The 19393-nt window shown below is 41.8% G+C and overlaps 1 protein-coding gene across 1 annotated transcript in view; it reads right to left on the bottom strand.

The window, feature by feature from the left end:
- Positions 1–14803: 14803 nt before the first annotated feature.
- Fbxl7 (F-box and leucine rich repeat protein 7) overlaps positions 14804–19393 on the bottom strand; it is a 340289-nt gene continuing 335699 nt past the window's right edge. The window contains exon 4 of the mRNA XM_038322814.2: positions 14804–18086. Within this exon, the coding sequence (XP_038178742.1) occupies positions 17350–18086 (737 nt within the window). The 3' untranslated portion in view covers positions 14804–17349. The remainder of the gene's footprint in view (positions 18087–19393) is intronic.

Below are 19393 nucleotides of genomic sequence, written 5' to 3'. Positions count from 1 at the left end.
CACTGTATAATCTCTCCCTGGCATGCTGCTTCTCCTCTGCTTTCTGTCAGGAGGGCCTCAACACAAGCCAAGCAGATGCCATCACCATGCCTCTGGACTTTAGAACCAGGAACAAATCATCCCTTTTGTTTATAAATAATCAATCTCACCTCTTCTGTTGCAGTCACAAATGGTAGACAAAGACAGTTCCAGAACTTAAGTTGGGATGTAGCTGATATCTGGATGTATGATTTGAGTATAGTCTGAGTGTTGCCATCCTCCACCCCTGAACAACAACTGGGAGAAAGAGAACTGGCATCTCCCAGGAATAACTCTTACTATTGGTTGTCCAATTTAGGGTGTTCAGCCCTGAAACCATGTTCCCACAAGTAACAGAAACAGACGCAGCAGGTCTCTCTTATTTCTCTCTCTTTCTCATGTGTGTGTAAGTGTGTGTGTGTGTGTGTGTGTGTGTGTGTGTGCAAACTGCAGTGATGATGGAGACAATTTTAATAAAGAGCATTGAGTGAAGACATTAATAAACAGCATCCAGGTTCAGTCCATTCCAGAGGAGGTCCAAATATAAACCATCTTTTGGTAGCTTTGTGGTTTTTAGAAAGAAATTACACACAAAAAAAACAAAACCAAACAAAAAGATGACATTCTTGGGATACTAGAGTGATCAGCTGAGGATTCTTAATCTTCAGTATTTCCCTGATGATGAGGATGAGGAGGATGAAGGAAAGATCTAAAGCAGCCCATATCCTCAGCGCTTCAGCATGCCAAAATACCTTTGTATGACAGACCATAGCATTCAAGCCAGAGCTAGGAATCATGTTCTTTTGGCTAAAGCTCTCATATTATACCATTTATTAGAATATAAATCTTGCCTACAAAAGGATTGGAGACAGTATATAACTTTAAACAACAAAAAGCAAAAGACTGGTAATCACATGAAAATCTTTGGAAGGAATAGATATTACCTGGAAAGAGCTAAAATGATGGCTTAGTCTATAATGTTTTTATTTCCTAGAAACAAAGAAAGACAAAGAGACACATTGAGATATGCCATTTTCCCAGACTCTTAAAGAAAGCAGGCAAACTTGTCTGCAGAGTAAATCTTTTTCCTGGAACTAAAGCCAAGGAGAAATTTATTGAGTGAGGCATTTTGCAGAAACTTAAGTGAATTAAGAATGTCAGATGTTGAACAAGGGATAGCAGATCATAAAATATACAATGTCTTCAAATAGATTTAATGAAAGCAATTATTTATAATGAAAACTGCCTTATAGCTAGCTTTAGTCTTATAAAAGAAATACTTGTTGTAATTCTTATCCTTGGGGAAATAAAACCTTTACAAAACTCCCTCCTTGTGATAACGGTGGTGACAGTGAGTGGGAGAAATGAACCTTACAGAACGAGGAAGCTGTAGAGTGCCACACGAGCCATTAGTGATTCTTCTTCTTTTTTTTGTACACGAATCTCCTGTTGATTGAAGATGCCTGTTTAAGACAATGTAGCGGAATGGTTTTTCAGAGAAACTCGAAACTTCGCTCTCTATATTTTTATCTTCCATCTTACCTCTCTGACTTCTTCCTTCTCCCTTGCTTTCTCTACTTCTTCTACCCGTCCTTCTGACTTTCTCCTGGCCTCTGAGACAGAGGGATCAGCATTGACCTAGCGGTATGACTGAACAACAAACAGTTGAGTAGTTGTCAAAAACAACATGCCCAGTATTCTATGTACCCGGTCTTCATTGCAGCTGCAAAGCTCACCCTTCCTTAGACATCACATCTTCCCTGGCTCACCCACGCATACTCTGTGATGGGTAGTGTATACCATTAGTGACAGGATGCTAGTCTAAAACAAGTTCATTAAAAAAGACATTTACACAATGGAATACTACATAGCAGAAAATATAATGTCATCTTGAATATTGCAGGAAAATGGATGGAGCTGGAAAACATTATTTTGAATGAGGTAACCCAGATACAGAAAGACAATTATCACATGTACTCACTCATAGGTGCTTTTTAAACATAAAACAAAAGAAAACCAGCCTACAAACCACAATCCCAGAGAACTTAGACAACAACGAGGACACTAAAAGAGACTTACATAGATCTAATCTATATGGGAAGTAGAAAAAGACAAGATCTCCTGAGTAAATTGGGAGCATGGGGACCTTGTGAGAGGATTGAAGGGGGAGGGAAGAGGCAGGGAGGGGAGCAGAGAAAAATGTAGAGCTCAATAAAAATCAATAAAATAAAAAGACACATGACATCTTGTTTGCTTCGTCTGCCTTCTTTCTTGAATCACTCACCTCATGTTGTGTCCTGTGTTCCCATATGGAGGAATCCAGCTTGCCAGGAACCAAAGCCTGTAGCCAGCAGTCACTGAATGAGAACGGAATTGGGATTTTCAGCCCACAAAGCTATCCAATGACGTTGGTGTGGCTACTGTTCTCAGTGAAAGACCTTGAATCATAATATTCAGTAAAAACTGGCCAAAATTTCCTGACCATGGAAATTGTATAATGATAAATGCTGTTTTAATTAACTTCATTTAGAGACAATGGGGGACCTTTAAAGAGGTATTGAGCTTTAAGTTGCCACAAAGCAAACGTTTTCTCTCTTCCTACCATGTATCTTCTCAGAGACAATTTTCCAACTGTTCCATGTAGAACATGGGTATCTAGCCTCACCTTTAACCCCTCTATTCCCTTTGTAGAATTCATTGCTACCTAATTTCATTTCTTTGTTCACTGTTTCTTTCAGCAAAGAAAATTTCACAGGGTTAAGGTGTCCTCTGTTCAGATTTCAGAATCAAAGAGAGTATTCAGCATGTCGTTGGTCTCAAGAAACCTTAGTTAGAACAGATAAAGAGTTAATTAAGTCCTTAATGAGTGTTCACTCACCACAAAGGAATCTTAGTGCAAAGAGAACAAGCAAGTATGCGCAATGAGATGGCTGAGGGGACTGAGCAATGCAGAGTTAGCTGGACCCAGAAGGAAAGATGGTATTTTGGGTGGGTTGGTGGGTTTGTTTCCAGAAACTTCCCTGTAAGGAGAACCAATGAAACACTTCATTTTGTTTAAAACCCAAGCTGTGACATTACCTTTGAGACCCTGACTCCCCCTACTTTGCTCCACATGCTCACTCCCTCCCCTCTCCCCCATTTCCTCCACCCTTCCTTCTGTGAAACTCATCTCTGAGTCCCTAGGATTCTCAAAGAAAAGCCTTTGCTCCGTGTTCACTTCTGGAACTCAGAAATGTCTTCCTAAGGCCACCAACTGGCCTGCTCTCTCACACTATACGCATCTTTCTTCCTTGCTAATTCTCAGAAAACACTTATTAAACTATCATTAAAACAAAACTTCCCTACAGTTTTTTTCTGCTGTGTGTTCTCCTTTTAATAAAAAAATGTTTCTCAAACTTTAATCTGCAAATTCTGTTAAAATGAGGGGGATGGCTCTCTCTCACCTATGTCTCTGTGTGCTGGCTGAGGTTCTAAGAATGAAACTCGGGTGTCAGACCAAATGCCATATCTACCACTAAGCAGCACACTAGCCCAGGGTCTGAATTTTAGCATCCCCAGTGCTGCTCACACTTCCATTGTGTGAACTGTACCTAGAGAGACAAGATCTACAACAACATTCTCAACAATCACCTGCTATAGGTGTTTGTTTAAACTTAATTAAAATGAAACTGGGAGTTTAATTGTTCAGTTAAACAGCACTGCGGCCACAGTCAAACTACTCAGTAGCTTGGTTTGTCCAGCAGTCAACTCTATTATGGGACAGTGCAGACATTGACTGAGTCTACCTCTGGCTTCTCAACTTTTAAATTGATGTTTTATTTAAAAAATTAAAAAACCTAAAGCCTGGCATGGCAATTCATGCCTTTTATCCCAGCACTCAGGTGGAAGAGGCAAGTAGATTTCTATAAAGTTTATGCCAGTCTGGTTTATGTAGCAAGCCAAGGCTACATAGTGAGACCCCTTTCTAAATAAATAAATAAACAAACATATAAATAGAATAGCATGCTCTTGGTGGCACATACGTTTAATCCCAGCACAATGCAGGTAGAGGGAGGTGGGTTTTTATGAGTTAAAGAAGAGAGTTTTAGGCAAGCCACAACGAGACCATGGCTTTAAAAATAAAATTAGAAAATTCATCTGGCAGGTTGTGATGGCTTTAGAATGTAAGCACTGTGAGGGCATGGTATCTGTCCATTATATTTCCCACTCTACATCTAGAGCCTCAAAACGTGGCATCCTTTTGTGGGCATCTAAGAACCCCTTTTCCCATTACAATTTTTATTTTATTTATAATTTACATGGAAGTGCATTTCTTTTTTCATATTTTCATGCAGCAAATTTAGACTCTATCCATCCCCCCCCACTACCCCTCAACTTTGTCTTTCTCCTTTTCCTTATTCTCTTTCATAGAGCACTGGGTCCTGTTTGTTGTATCCATGGAAGCATGGATACAGAACATCATCCAATGGAAAGAGAGCTAACTTTTCTTCCTCCAGCACCTATGAACTGCCAATGGCAGCTTTGCAACTGGTGGGGACCTCGTGAGCTTCTTTCTTGTCCACGCTGAAGTGTTGACTGAGTTGATCTCATACAGATCTTTTGATGGCAAAAGATTCCTGCTAGTTCATGAGTGCAGTTGTCCTTTCTTGTCCACAAGACACCTTCGTTGTCCTCTGTTCCTGGTTATCTTTGCGATTCCTTAATGTTACCCAAGTTTTGGGAAAGCTGTGATACAGATGTCCCATCTAGGGCTAAGAACATTTCTTTATTCTTGTCAAAACGCCTCTTAATGTTGTCTCTTCATCAACACCTGATGGCCACCTCGAAGGCACAGATTCCATGTGCTTGTGACAGAAACAGAGGGAAGACCACCAGTAAAGGTATACTCAATTAAATGTCCAGAAATTGGTCAACTTTATAGACCCCAAAGGACCTTTGTGTGTTAATAGCATGTGAAGGTTGAACATCCGGCAGGTGCATTAGCCTTTTCCCAGACTTTAAGCAAAAAAATAGAATTGTTCAAGTCATCAGTGGAAACTGAGTTTATGTCATTGCACAGACTACAATCTCTAGTCTAAACAAACTACTCATGAGCAGTCTCTTCCCCTTCTTCTGGACAGTATTTGCTATGGAAAATAACAATATAAAACATAATGTGGTACGTTTATATTTTTCTTTGTTTGTTTGTTTCTTTTTACCAAGACACGTTTGTTCTGTAGTTTTGGAGCTTGTCCTGTAACTAGCTCTTGTAGACCAGGCTGACCTCGAACTCACAGAGATCCGCCTGCCGCTGTTTCTCGAGTGCTGGGATTAAAGGCATTCACCCGGCTAAGTACTTTCATACGTTGAGAGTATTTCTGTGCCCTCAGTCCTTTCATTATGGCTTTCCACAGTCAGATCTAACTGTGCCATCAAACAGAAAACACTAAGAGGCTTCACATCAAAAGTTTGGTTGTGTTTTTCGGAAATTAGTTCCCTGGGATGCTGGTTACTTCTGGCTATCAACAGTATGCATGCATTCTGCTATACTTTTTGGCTAGTGGATTTGAAAAGCCAGAACAAAGCACACATCTGAATACTACCACACTGGCAAGGAGTACCAAAGAAACATTGTGTTTGGCAAAAGGGTAACTTTTAACTGCGGCTGATAAATACACTCTTCTTCACTCACAGTAACTAGAACTGAGAAAAATATCGAGGCCATGAAGCCCTGTCTCCATCCTTTTCAGATCATTATTTATTCTTTTGGCTCTGTCTGATGGCAGGCTCAGTTTTATTGGCTGAGTCAAACGTCTTTTTGGTTTTCATTCCGGCATCAGTAGTTTATCTTCCTCCTTCATTCTCCTAAGCAGTCAGAGGGACTAGAACTAGGATGATGCTGATGGAAACAGAACGGCAGACACAATGCTCAGCGTTCTTCATAGACACACTTTGATTTGTGTATTGTTTTATATTGAATGTTGTATCGTGTCTTGAAATGATTATGCTTCCTGAGGCTAACTGAAATGAGGAAGAAGCAAACGTGCCAAGAACACCAGTTTCATTATGATGGTACCAATGCTGGGCACTTTCCAGCCAAATTGTGTGTGTATGTGTGTGTGTGTGTATGTGTCTGTGTGTCTGTGTGTGTGTGTGTGTCTGTGTCTGTGTGCTTATATGTGTGTGTAGTTTGGGTCTGTCTTTCTTTCATATGAAGACCATCTTGGAACTATGAACAATGGGAATATTTCCAAGAGCTTTGGCTCCCAAGCTGCTATTGTTCTCATAAGCAATAATTTAGAAAAAACTCCAAGCAGCAACACGACATCAATGGCAGAACGTGGAAGCAACTTCTTCTAGACTGTTCATCTCTAATGTAGTGATTAATGAACACAACAAGACCTGATCTTGTTATGAAAAGTCAAAGCAGGCCTTTCTTTAAAAGCCTAACTGTGCCATCAAACAGAAAACACTAAGAGGCTCCACATCAAAAGTTTGGATGTAACTGCGCTTCAGCTCAACTGTGTCACCAGAATATCTCCTGCACATGTTTCCTCTTCACCTAGGTTTTGAAGTTTCCAATATATATGAATCATATACTAAAAGAGCTGTGGCTACTGTCTGTTTCATATCAAAATACATCTAACACACAAGCAGATCTTTGCCTACTTCAAGTCAGCATTTTAGTACATTTAGTGGGACTTTGCACATGTGAAGGTGTAATAGCCCATGAAAGCACGTTCAGCTGCCATCCTGTTGTCCGGGCAGACTTAGAACTGCTTGCTGGGCCTTTCTTCGCCCTTCCTTAAAGCTCTGCAATACTCCAAGCTGAAAGTAGAGAGCACTGACAAAAGTCTCAGGATAAACAGAGTTGATCCCTGCTCAGCATTTTTATTAACAGTTTCCAAATGCCCTTCCTTAAATTAACCATGGTTCCATGCTTGTGATATCTCCAAAGGTGATTACTAAAGTAATAACTTAATGTCTCCTGTCAACAATCCTGTTGACATTAGGGATCCATGGTAAAAGTCCCTTGGAGTAGTCATGGACCAAGATAAATCTCCATGCTAAGTCATCTCATACCCTGAAAGAGCAAACTCGGAAGTACAGCCCAACTCTACCCTTTGGTCAAAGGGCATTTAGGTTGTTTCCAGGTTCTGGTTATGACAAACAAAGCTGCTATGAACATAGCTGTGCACATGTCTTTGTGGCACAATTGAGCATCCTTTGTGGTATTACTGTGTCTTGAGGAAGATTGTTTCCTAATTTTCTGAGAAATCGCCACACTGACATCCAAAGGGGATGTACCATCTTACACTCCCACCAGCCATGCAGAAGGGTTCCCTCTTTACCCCACAACCTCTCCAGCATAAGTTGTCATCAGTGTTTTTGATCTTGGTCATTCTTACAGGTATAAGATGGAATCTCAGAGTTGTTTTGATTTGAATTTCTCTGATGACTAAGGATGTTAAACATTTCCTTAAGTGTCTTTCAGCTATTTTAGATGCCTCTGTTGAGAGTTCTCTGTTTAGGTCTGTACTCCACTTTTTTATTGGATTATTTGTTCTTCTGATGACCAATTTCTTGAGTTCTTTGTATATTTTGGAGATCAGATAGATATTATGATATTTTTAGTCAACAAATGTTGCAAAGAGCTTTGGTACTGCTGTAAATTGTTTTTTATGAATTGCTGCACTTTATCTAGCAAAAGGCTTTTTCTAGCTCAGTAACAGCTCCCAAAGACAGATTGACAGTCATTGTGCTGGTTAATTTTTTATTTTAATTATGATTTATTCTAAATGTGTTTTATGTCAAGTATCCTGACCTCATTCATTTCCCAGTCCCTTTATATCTGGCCTCTGCCCATGCAGCACCCTCCAAATAAAACAAAATTTAAGAGAAAAAAGGGCATAAAATTAAAGAGGAGAAGAATTTAAAATTTCATCATGAAAGCTGCAAGGTGACACCATGAGTCATGCCATAGACCCCTTGGTCCATACATCTTTATTTGTAAGTGCTCATTGCAAGGAGCCATTGGTCCGGTTCGAGGCCTCTGGATTTTACTATGATCAATGCTGGGCCCTCACTAGGACTCTTCCTGTTGTTGCTGTGTGTTGTGGAGATCCTGCAGCTTTAGGTCTATGAGTCAGGTTACTTTGCAGGCTCCAGCAGGTCATAGATGGGGTGGATGTTTGGGCTGGACCTGGGCAGCTGTAGGATTGGTCTGCCAGATGAGAAATGGGGAAGGGCGGGGCACTCTCATCTGCCCATGTCATCACAAGGCACATGGGTAATGGGGACAGCTGTCCCATGCTCACAGTTTCAGGGCTGGATCACCCACACCTGTGTTAACACAGTTGGCTCTATTGTGCTGCCCTGACAAGGTGCAGGGCCTGCTGTCCCGAGTATTGCAGCTCATTAGGTTTAAATGTTAACTTGCCCCAACCTAGTATCCCCTTGGAAGAGAGTTTCAGTTGAGAAATTTCCAGATCAGGTGGATTGTGGGTACATCTATGGGGGAAACATCTCTGTTACTCAATGATGAAGAAATGACAAACCAACACCGGGCAGCACCATTTCCTAGGCATGTAGAAATGAATGGTGCCAGAGAGCTAGCTAGCACAAGCCTACTGGCTAGCAAGCAGTCTCCTTGACTCCTACCGTGCTTGCTCAGATGTGGAGTTCCTGGGGTGGAGGAGATGGTTGGTGAGATAACAAGCAATCCTGCCTTCAAGGTTTTGCCATGATATCTAAGTGATGGACTGCGGAATGGAATTATAAGCTGAATAACCCTTGATTCTCACAGGAGTGAAACTTGAGTCTATAAATGCACTATAAAGAGCAAAAATGAAGAGGCAATCATGACCAGTGAGTCAACATCTTCAAATATCATGAATATTTTTGACAAAATAATCCAGCCCAAATGTCATCAGATCTATTGCTCTCTAATTCATAGTACGGGATAATTAAGTTTTTACATACACGGTGTTAATCTTATTAGCATAAGTATCCTATATGTTCACATTGCTTTGTCTGGTTCCAAAATGCACTCTTTCATTTCTCTGTTATAGACTTTTCGTCCTTGGTTTTTCAGTGTAAAGTTGGCTAAAAGCTGCAAAGAGTTGCCCGTCAGTAACCTGAGTGTTACCATGACTTGAAATATCCTCTAAGTAAATTAGTTCATTGCATTTGAATTGATCATATTTTAAACTTTCAGGACATGGATAAAAGGAAACCAGAACATGAATTCCTTCTGAAAATGGCACATAACAAATATGCAAATGACCAATTCCAGCTAGCAAAATAAATGGCCGTATCTCAATATTCAAAATGGGAGCAAAATGAATAAAGCCACCCGACAAAAATGATAAGATCTAGAAACTTAAGACCCAAATCTGAATTTGTATTTCCTTATTGTGGACATAAACGTGGCTGAGTAGCAGCGTTATGGAAAACAAAACAGATTTATGGGATTATATCTCATCAAAATTAAGAGATATTGCCTTAAAGGGGGTTTTTAAAGTTACATTTAGGATTCCTTTAACAATGACCAGTTAACTCTCAGTTTCAGCTAAAAGACACTCTTAGACCTATGTCCTTAAGTCTCACGTGTATTGGTTTTGTAAGTCTTTCTTGTGACTCTAACGGGAGCTGGGTTTAATGAAGTCTTCCAGGTCCTCGTGGAGAGGAAGATTTGAAACTGCTCCTAGGGTTCTTTCTCACCATTCAGAACATCTGGTAGGAAAGGTCAATTTTCTCCTCGTTCAGAACAAGCTAGTGGCTGTGAAGAATTTTCCACCAGGACCAGAAGGTCTTATACACTAAGGGTAAGAGAAGCTGCAGAAACAAAACTTCTTACTACTGCCGCAGGTGTTAGCCATGATCTACCATCATCGCCTGTAAGATCATCTTGAATAGAGTTTTAAAATGAAGGGGCCAGTGTTCTCCCACGTCCATGTTTGCTTTCCTCTGTGTGCTGTTTCAAGGAAAAACATCACACACATGTGCGTAGGAGTCTCAGGGCAATAGCCCTAGTAGAACTATGCCAGCTTGGGGATCTGGAAAGAGACTGGTTTTCATCATATGAGTGAGAGGTTACTATCTGACTATCTCTCCATTTCTCTAGATCCACAACCTCTTGTTCTCTAGGTTTGCAGCATGCCTGTGGTCATTCATTATTCTTTGGGTGTGCTAAGATTATAAACACGGAGGGGAGCCAACTGGAATCCCACTGACCCAGTTCGCTCATGGAAAGAAAGATGCTGCAGCACAGCTGCCTTCATATGCATCAATCAGAAGTCACACGTTTAACCGCATGCAAGCACAGATTCGAAGAGGAGAGACTGGAACTCTCTTACTCTGTTCTATGGTCAGTAATTGTTAGGCCAAACAGTCTCTTCTGCCACTTTACCAAGTGGTAGTAGAAGATGGAAACTCAATAGATCTGGATTAGCTCAGTGTCTACTTAGAAACAAAGAAACTGTACAGTCGAAATTAAGAATATTTGTTAGTTATTCTCAAACAATACAAAATCAACCTTCATATCTTTAAACCAAACCCACCCAAGGCTCTCAGATAATAGTGGAATAGGCTGTTTCAGTTCTGACATTTTTAACCCTTTATCTACTTTTCCCATAAATGAAAAAAAGCCATGGTAAGTTTGTTTAAAATGTAAATGAAATGCCATGAGAAACAAATGGTGTAGAAATCTGATGCTTTCTTTCTTTTTTTTTTTTTTGTTTTCATGTTACTGATAGAGTGTGTCTGTGTGTACGTTAGTGTTTAAAGAATAATGGGAGTAAATAAAGTATCAATTACTGGTTGATCTTTGTAACTAGAATTCCTCCCTTCTGTATCTTTTGCATGACTATCTGGGAATGGGATTAATCAGGGCCTGCATATTCTGGGAGACACTCAGGGGTCTCGGAAACCATGACAACTGTCATTCTGCCTAGAGGGAGGATTCAAAAGCCTTTTTGTTGCTTTTGCACTTGTAGCTGCTATTGCTGTTTAGTTCACTGTTACTCTGAATAAATAAATTAACGTTTGCCACCCTAGTGGCAAGTGCGATTGCCAAGAGCTCATCCTTTATGACATTACAGGCCATGGTAAGGGCTGTTGCTTTAGTCTTTTTAGGCCACCCATTATTTTTTAAGAGTACCGACACAGTCCATTTTCCAGTTAAGGGGCATGGTAAACTGAACTGAGACGCCTCGGTTATTTGGATCACCCTCAACATAGGTATTTGTAGCTAGAATAATACCAGAGGAGAACCTCACCGCTAAATACTCCAAGGATAATTGATAGAAGAACAGTTAGCTTCTTGGGAATCCTGACTAAATGTTCATAGGCATATGGGCCACCCATGCTTGTACCATCATGACATAAGTTGTTTGAAGGGGCATGCAAGCTTTTGGTATCATAGTTTCTCAAAGAAATTCTGTTTCAGGGCCCTTCTTTTCACAATGCTTCTATTTACCAACACACACACACACATGAGCCATGGGAGTAGGAAGGTACACATGGGAAAAGGGAGTCATCAAGAACAAAAGAGTGATCAGAGAGTTTAATGAAAGTATAAACATCATCACAACATACCATGTACATGGAAAAAACTGGCAAAAACTTAAACTATTTAAAAACTTAGGTTCAGAGAGTTAAATGGAAAAACACGACAATATTCATTCATTAATCCAACAAATGTTTATTGAAAGATGATTATGTTCTGGTCCCAATAGAATTACCAAAATACTGCTATAAGAGACAAATGATTAATCGTGGCCTCTTAGAGAAGCAGACCCTTGACGTTTGTTTCCCATTCTGACGAGGTGGGCATTAAAAAGTAACAGAATGGAATCCTATTGAATGTTCAAAACAGCATTTATGGAGAACACTCAAGGGGATAATATTGGGTAGCATTTCTCTCTCTCTCTCTCTCTCTCTCTCTCTCTCTCTCTCTTTCGTGTGTGTGTGTGTGTGTGTGTGTGTGTGTGTGTGTGCAGGTTGTGTACAGGTAGCCACAGAGGCTAGGTGTTCGTGGTCACAATGACCATGCCATAGCCAGGGACAGTAGTTCCTACAGCTCTCTTCCTCTTCCCCTCTCTCTGCTTGGTCTTACTGTCTTTCTGTCTCCTTTGATGTGCTGGTCCCTGGGTCATAGAGCGACTAATGTAGACACCTTATTTGGCGCTGACTGCTCAATAGTCACTCATTCTTAGCACTTGAATAATTTGTCTTTGCACTAACCATTATCCTCTGCAAAAAGAAGCTTTTCTGACCCCAGCTGAGTCATGCTGGTCTGTTTTTATAAATGTAAGTATATAGGAGGCAGTTTGGCTACAGTAGTATGTTTTTCATTAGAGTCTATAATTCCCTTCTCCCTTTCCAAGTTAGAGACTTTTTGACCAGGTGTACGGCACTAGCTATTTCTGTCTGTGCCGTACTCATTCGCCCACAGATTGCAACAGTGTCTGGTATGAGATAGATGGTCAATAAATGGTTACTTGGTGATTTTTTTTTTTTTTACCATGATCACTTTTTCATTCATGAGAAAAGATGATTGAAACATCCAGTGTTTATTAACATACTAATTTACAATGTAGTCGAGGATGGAATTTCACCAGTGTAAAAAAAAAAAAAATAAAGAAAAAAAGAAAACGAAAAAGAAAAAAGGCCCAGAGGCGAAAGGTAGATGGGTTAAATTAAGAAAAGCTGGCTAGCTGGGCGGTGGTGGCGCACGCCTTTAATCCCAGCACTCGGGAGGCAGAGGCAGGCGGATCTCTGAGTTCGAGGCCAGCCTGGTCTACAAGAGCTAGTTCCAGGACAGGCTCTAGAAACTACAGGGAAACCCTGTCTCGAAAAACCAAAAAAAAAAAAAAAAAAAAAAAAAAAAAGAAAAGAAAAGAAAAGCTGGCTAGCAATGAGCCAAACTAAGGCCAGGCATTCATAACAACAACAACAACAAAAAAAAAAATTCAAAAGCTGAGTAGCTGCTAAGACAACCATTTCACAACACACAAAAAAAGTTGCTAGATAACACAATCCTTTACATCTCTCCTCAGACATCTGAATGATTTTAACTGCTAAACCCTTGAACAACACTAAAAGCAGAAAAATGGGTTTTTTTCAGTGGTAAGATTGGGATCGGAGATACAGACATTTCTTGAGCTTTTGAGTCAGACAGCACATCTATTTTGTTGAAAGGCAGGTCTCGTATCCTGCATAACTTCTGGGTCAATGTGTTGTTAGAATACAACCTGATCTGCTAACTGGGGATTGGAATAGGGCTTCACAAGATGAACTCATGGCCTAAGAAATGACATTGCACTGAAGCAGAGAAAAGGACTGCATGTACCAGGTTATCCAGTGAAACAAGCCCAAGTTGCTCTTGAAGGAACTTGAGTTGTGTTTAGGCAACTTAGTGATAACACCAGCATACACTCAAACGGGTGACGCAAGCTCACTGCTAATGGCATTCTTCCCTGCTGAAGAATGATTTGGTAAATATGTATCAAACCCCAGAATAGAATGTACTAATAGCTTCCAAGTGGAGAATATCACAGATTTTTAGTGTATTTTCATTGCAACATTCACCTAGCCTTTCAATATTTCTTCTCCATGTAGTATATATTTACCTTAAGAAAATTACCTGGAATGATCATGATGGCCAAATATTGACACACTTGGTAGCTTTTCTTTGAGAATGTGGACACGGTAAGCAGTGATACTGTGTTACTTTTTCTCTTAAACTACTCAATCTTTTAACTTGAAATTGAATTCTCTTGAAAGTCAGGTATCTGGAAGGCATTGTCTAATTGTAAACAAATAATGAAATTTCAAGTCAAAGAATCTCAAAGTGAATAGGTTTAACTCACCAGTATTCTTATTCTCAGATCTTGACAAGAATTGAGCTATTGATAGCTCTATTGGTTTAAGGGACAGCTGTCAAAGCAATACAGCTTGAAAAGGTGCTTGAGGACAAATACATTTACAATTGACAAGTCAATGTCCCCTAAAGTCTTTCTGGGTGCTAAGGGGAGAGCTCGCCAATGCTTCCTTTCTTCCATATTAGTTTAGCTTAATTCTAAAGGTTCAGGCAAAGAGGGGACAGTTTGACATTTCACTTCTTCTACCTGACTGATATTATGTTCTTCCCCATCAGGTTGCCAGAACTCCTCTCATATTCTAACACTCTGAGATACTAATGAATGGCAAAACCTTGAAATTCTCTCAAGTATTTGTAGTGAGAGTCAGGGTGTATTGAAATTCAAGATTATTCATTCATAATTCTGAAATCCGTACATTTCTGAAAAAGTGGAATATTTTAATTATTTACTGCAGAAATCAACATGTTAACACCTGATCTGGATTAATATAATGCTATCTATCGAGCTTAATACTATCAATTGCATTGCACCATATTCACTACAGAATGCTAATATACTTAAGGACACTGTCCCAGATTCTCCATGGTATTAGAAAATCCATCCAATGTAACTTCTTTTTAAATGCAAAGTTATGAATTCAGTTATCTTGTGGGAAGGGTTTGGATGAGGAACTAAGTCTTGGGTCAACCTGCAATGTTTTATTCACTTACCTACCAATTTAAACCCAAAGTCCCAAGGTCCCTGGAGACAACAGAACCTTGGGTCTGACTTTAAAGGGACAATAGCAGCAATGAGCTGCTTGTTCTGACTTCAACAGGAAGCACTGTTGATTGATTTATTGATTAACTGATTAATTTTCAGTGCCCATATCCAAGCAGCACCACCTTAGGCAAGATTATTAAAAATGGAACTGAGTCTGATTGCCAACATCTTGCTTTATTTCTTGGTGGAAGTAAATTAAGGCTTTCTAGACTCGTACAGCACGCAGTGATTTGAACATTAGAGTTAAAGAGAAACAAACAAACAAACAACAACCAATGAGCATTCAATGTAACGGAGCCAGGAAAGAAGCCATGTTTTAACACAGGAAATTTCTCAATGAGGCCTTTTGCTTGTCCTCAAAAACTTACTGAGCTCTTCCCAGAGACTTCTGTCACAGTCCATACCCCTACCCTGATGGAGAGCAGAATGGGTGAAGGGGACAGGAAAGAGAGAAACTGGGGGAAGACACACATGCTGGGCAGCCAGCAAGTGTGAAATCTCCCCTGGGTCTCACATGGAAGAGAGTTCAGGTGATGTACTCCGTCAGCCGTGATAGTTACTAAAAACAGCTCAGGGAACCACTTAGGATTCCCCGGCTCATTCTGGGGAGTATTAAATCAAATCATTTGGAATGTTCCGGTATCGAGGGTAACAGACAACCCATTGTGACTCTGCAATTCACAAACTTTAGGTAGAGCCACAAGTCAGAGAGCAGAGGGGCACTTCACTCAATTTCTTTTATGGTTCTACACTTGGCGGCTGTCACTAGATCCCGTTCCCAGCCAAGACTTTTGCTTTCCCTTATGACATAATCTTGTTCACTCATCCATACGAGGATGGTGTGAACTGAGCAGAAGCTGGGGCTCATGGAGTGAGTGACAGAAACCTCATGACGGTTTGCCAGCTTATCGCCTAACTTCTTCTTCCCAACACAAGACAATAGTACACAGCGGAGCCTACAGTGGGAGTGCAGTTGTCGAGCAGTGTCTAAGCTTGGTCTGTAACAAAGGCAGCGTGCTTGGCTCGGAGGAGCAGAGGCTCTGCGAATGGAGGCTAGACACTCCGAGAAGAAGATGGGTGAACTGAGTGTGGCCAGAGAACAAATTGGGGGAAATTCTGGGTTTACTAACAAAAGACAACGGGAGTTCACAGAAACAAGTGACAGGATTTCTTCTGGCTATCTGATTCTTTAATAATGAAACTAGTAAATTGCTTTTTGTTCAGAAGGGACCATTTAAAAGTCCATCAACTGAAAATTCAAAATTTGAACTGATTTTGATGTTCTGTCCCAATGCCTTGGTGGGTGGAGCAGCATCTGTGTGGTCAGTGTGTTCCCTCTCCTGCATGTCTGGCGCTTCTGAGAGAACAATACGGAAACACCTGGAAGCCTGCTTTACATTCTTTAGTGGAAAACATGCAGACAGCAGGCAAGGTGGCCTTGGTACAATGAGCCACTTACAAATGTAACCCCAGTAGGCTCATTTGATGGAGCAGCAAGGAGATGAGAGAAGTCAAACTGAAATGTGAATGACAAAGGACCAAGGAATCTGTCCCCACGGGCTGCAGGACAGATGTGTCTGAAGCATAGCATATGTGCACCGAGAAGGGTCAGAAAAACCTTTAAGGACGTGGGCTCCCTTGGACCTCACTTGTTAATTAAAAATTATAAGGGTCTGTACTTGGATTTGAAAATGCTCAGTGGATGCAAGCTGACAGGGAGATGCGGGCTCGGTGTCATGGTGCACTCTCTTGCCTGGGTTGCGTGTGGTGGAGTGAGGGAATGCTACAATACATGAGCATGGAAGTGCAAGCATCCAATATGGCAGAAGACATGCCAAAGCCTAGCCCACCACACAGTTGTGCCGGGTCTCAGAGAAGAGCACAAGGACTTCCACACAGGATCCTAGGTGCACAGCAGTGACCCCACAGACCCGTCTGAAAGCACAGTTCATGCACACAACCAGTTCTCTCAGAAGCGTTGCCCATGTGCTTTCTACAATGCCTCTTATACAAAGCTCTGCTTATTGGCGTCACTATTCTCTCAGTTCTAAAATGGGTGTGAAGCTCATCCCCACCTCTGGCCTCTGGTGGTGGGACGCTGAAGCCCAGAAAGGTGAGACTGACCAAGGTTACACAGCTAGGTAGTGGCAGAGCTGGGAGAGGAATTACATCTCTTCTTATTCCATGTGATTTGCCATAATGCATTAGCACAGGGAAGCTCTCTGCACACAGAAAATGATAGCATGCCTTTAACCCCAATTTGCTTTGTGAGCGATTTAGGAGTGGTGCTTAGGCAGTGTTAGAGGGCCTTATTCTGATGCTTAATGCTGCAGCTGTTGCAGGGTTGGATGCACGAGTGAGGAACTCGGGAGCATAGCTTGTGTACAGGAGGGGGAAGGGAAGCCAGGGTAAGGTGCGTTTCTGAAGACACACTGACCACCTGATGAGCTGCATCCTTTGGAAGAGGATATGTCTACCAATGAACCGAACAGAACCAGTTTACCGTGGTAGAAATTTGGTTTTTCTCCTTCGTTTCTTTGACCTCATTTGCGGATGAGAAGTAAAAATAAAAGCCAGACTCCTAAGAACGTTCCTGGAAGAAACAGGGACTGTGAGTGGGCGTGGGTGCTCAACATGGGCAACTTTTACAAAACATTGTTTGGTTCTCGTTGCTGTGAAAACATGCCCCGCGGGAGCTGTCCCTTCAGAAGAAAGCAGGGTTGGTATGCTCAATGACACAGCGCTTGCAGTGCCGCTTCACAAACCGCAGGGCCTCCACTGAAACTTCACAGTCCTGGACGTTCAGCATCTGCAGGTCAAAGCAGTTGGCAGCCACGATCTGCAGGCCCTGGCCGGTGATGCTCTCACAGGATTTGAGGCTTAATCTCTTGAGATTGAAACAGTTTAAAGCCAGAGATTCCAGGCCCGTGTCAGAGACCAGAGGACATTTGCCAATGTCCAGAGACTTAAGTTTCGTGCAGTTCTTGGCAAGGTACTCCACGCCATGGTCCGTGATGCCCTCGCAGCCCCTCGCATTGAGGTAGCGTAATTTGCTGCAGTACTTAGCCACATAACGAATGCCCACATCCGTGATGCGGCCGCAGTGGGCGATGCTGAGGTACCGCAAGCGGGACTCCAGCTTAGCAATCTCCCGTAGGCCAAAGTCGCTGACAAAGCGGCAGTCACTGACACTCAGCTCTTTGATGGACGTGCAGTAGATCACCAGGTAGCGGAGGCCCTCGTCGGTGAGGCGGACACAGCGGCGCAGATAGAGGTGTGTGAGCTGCGTGCAGTGAGCTGCGATGGTGTGCAAACCTTCGTCCTCCAGCACGAAGCAGTCCGTCATATCAAGGTATCGGATGGAAATCTGTTTGCCATGCAAGGGGGACAGTTTAATGGAGGCCTCCCGGGTCAAGCTGATGCAAGTAACTTTGGAGCACCCTGCGTAAAGACATAGAACACACGCTCAGAACAACTTGCCGGAGTGGGAACTTGATGCTGGGGAGCCATAAGTGACTCTTAGCTCTCTCTAGCCCGACCTTGGGGTTAATGCTAATGGTCTTGACTCCTGAAGATAAAGATTTTAGGAATAATTTCCTGTTTGTCAGGGTATTTGATAATTTTGCTGAATTTGGGGCTTAAGGGGAAATTAGAATTGGAAATACCAACGTTTATTGGGGCAAATCACACTTTGGTTTCTTTCCCTAAAATGGACACAGGCCCTTTCCTGCAGGGCAACTGTAATGGGGTCAGACCATATGCCTACATCTCTGGCTGTGACCCTAGAGGTTCACGTAGTTTCTAAAGCTCTGGTAGTGACCCAGTGGCTTCTTGATTCGAATAAATGAAGTGAGAGAGAAGGATAGGGAGAGAGGACCCTGGAACTTGCTTGGGCAGCCCCTTCTGGGTTCCCTAGGCCGATGTTTTCACTGAATTTAGGACCACTTTTCACTGCTTTCCCAGGAGGCCAAATATTCTGCATCTCAATGCTGTGTCTGTCAATCCTATACTTTGGGAATAGAGTGACTTGCAGTGAAGCCACAGATAAGGAAAGACTTTGGAAATTATGGGATATTTCTGTCATTATTACTCTATCAAAATTAATGTGTGGGATTTGATTCAATAGGTATTGACAGAAGATAGCAGCATCATCTAAATGGTTGCTGTAACATGTCTACCTGTCTCCCTCTTTTGTTTGCCCTTCTCCCCAGTATTTCTATAGTTGTTAGAGGTCATTAGAGGTCTAGAAATGGCACTCAAAACATCTTCACTCAGAGTCTTTAGAAGGGGGCCCATTTTGTGCCGAGTGTAGTATCTAGTCAGTCTAACAGATCACCCAAGGGCTTCTCTGTGCTCTTACTGCTGGCCCTACTGTGTGCTTGTCATTTCCCTGACACCACCTCTGCCCCAGTCTTGTAGTCTCTGGGCCTGTATTATGAAAGGATCTTCCTCGGAGAGCTCTAGGAGCCACCTTCAACTTTCTCAGGTCCCCAATATAATGCTAGTTTACCCAACAATTGCTTTCCCGGACTGTCAAATATAAACCAGCATCCCCTTATTTTAAGCGCTTTTCTCAGTTGGTAGCATCGCGTGTTTATCTGCTCAGCTATTTATTTGCTGTGTCCTCACTCTGGAATGCACACTCCTAAGGGAAAGTACTCAGGCAAGTTGATGACCATACCTCCTGTGTTCAGTTCATAGCTGGCACCTGGTGGGTGCTGTTGAATGAATGAATGAGGGAGGGAAGA

Source organism: Arvicola amphibius, chromosome 3 (assembly GCF_903992535.2).
Source record: "Arvicola amphibius chromosome 3, mArvAmp1.2, whole genome shotgun sequence".
Classification (NCBI taxonomy): domain Eukaryota; kingdom Metazoa; phylum Chordata; class Mammalia; order Rodentia; family Cricetidae; genus Arvicola; species Arvicola amphibius.
The sequence above is the reverse complement of the archived record's forward strand: the minus strand, read 5'-3'. Positions and strand labels throughout refer to the sequence as shown.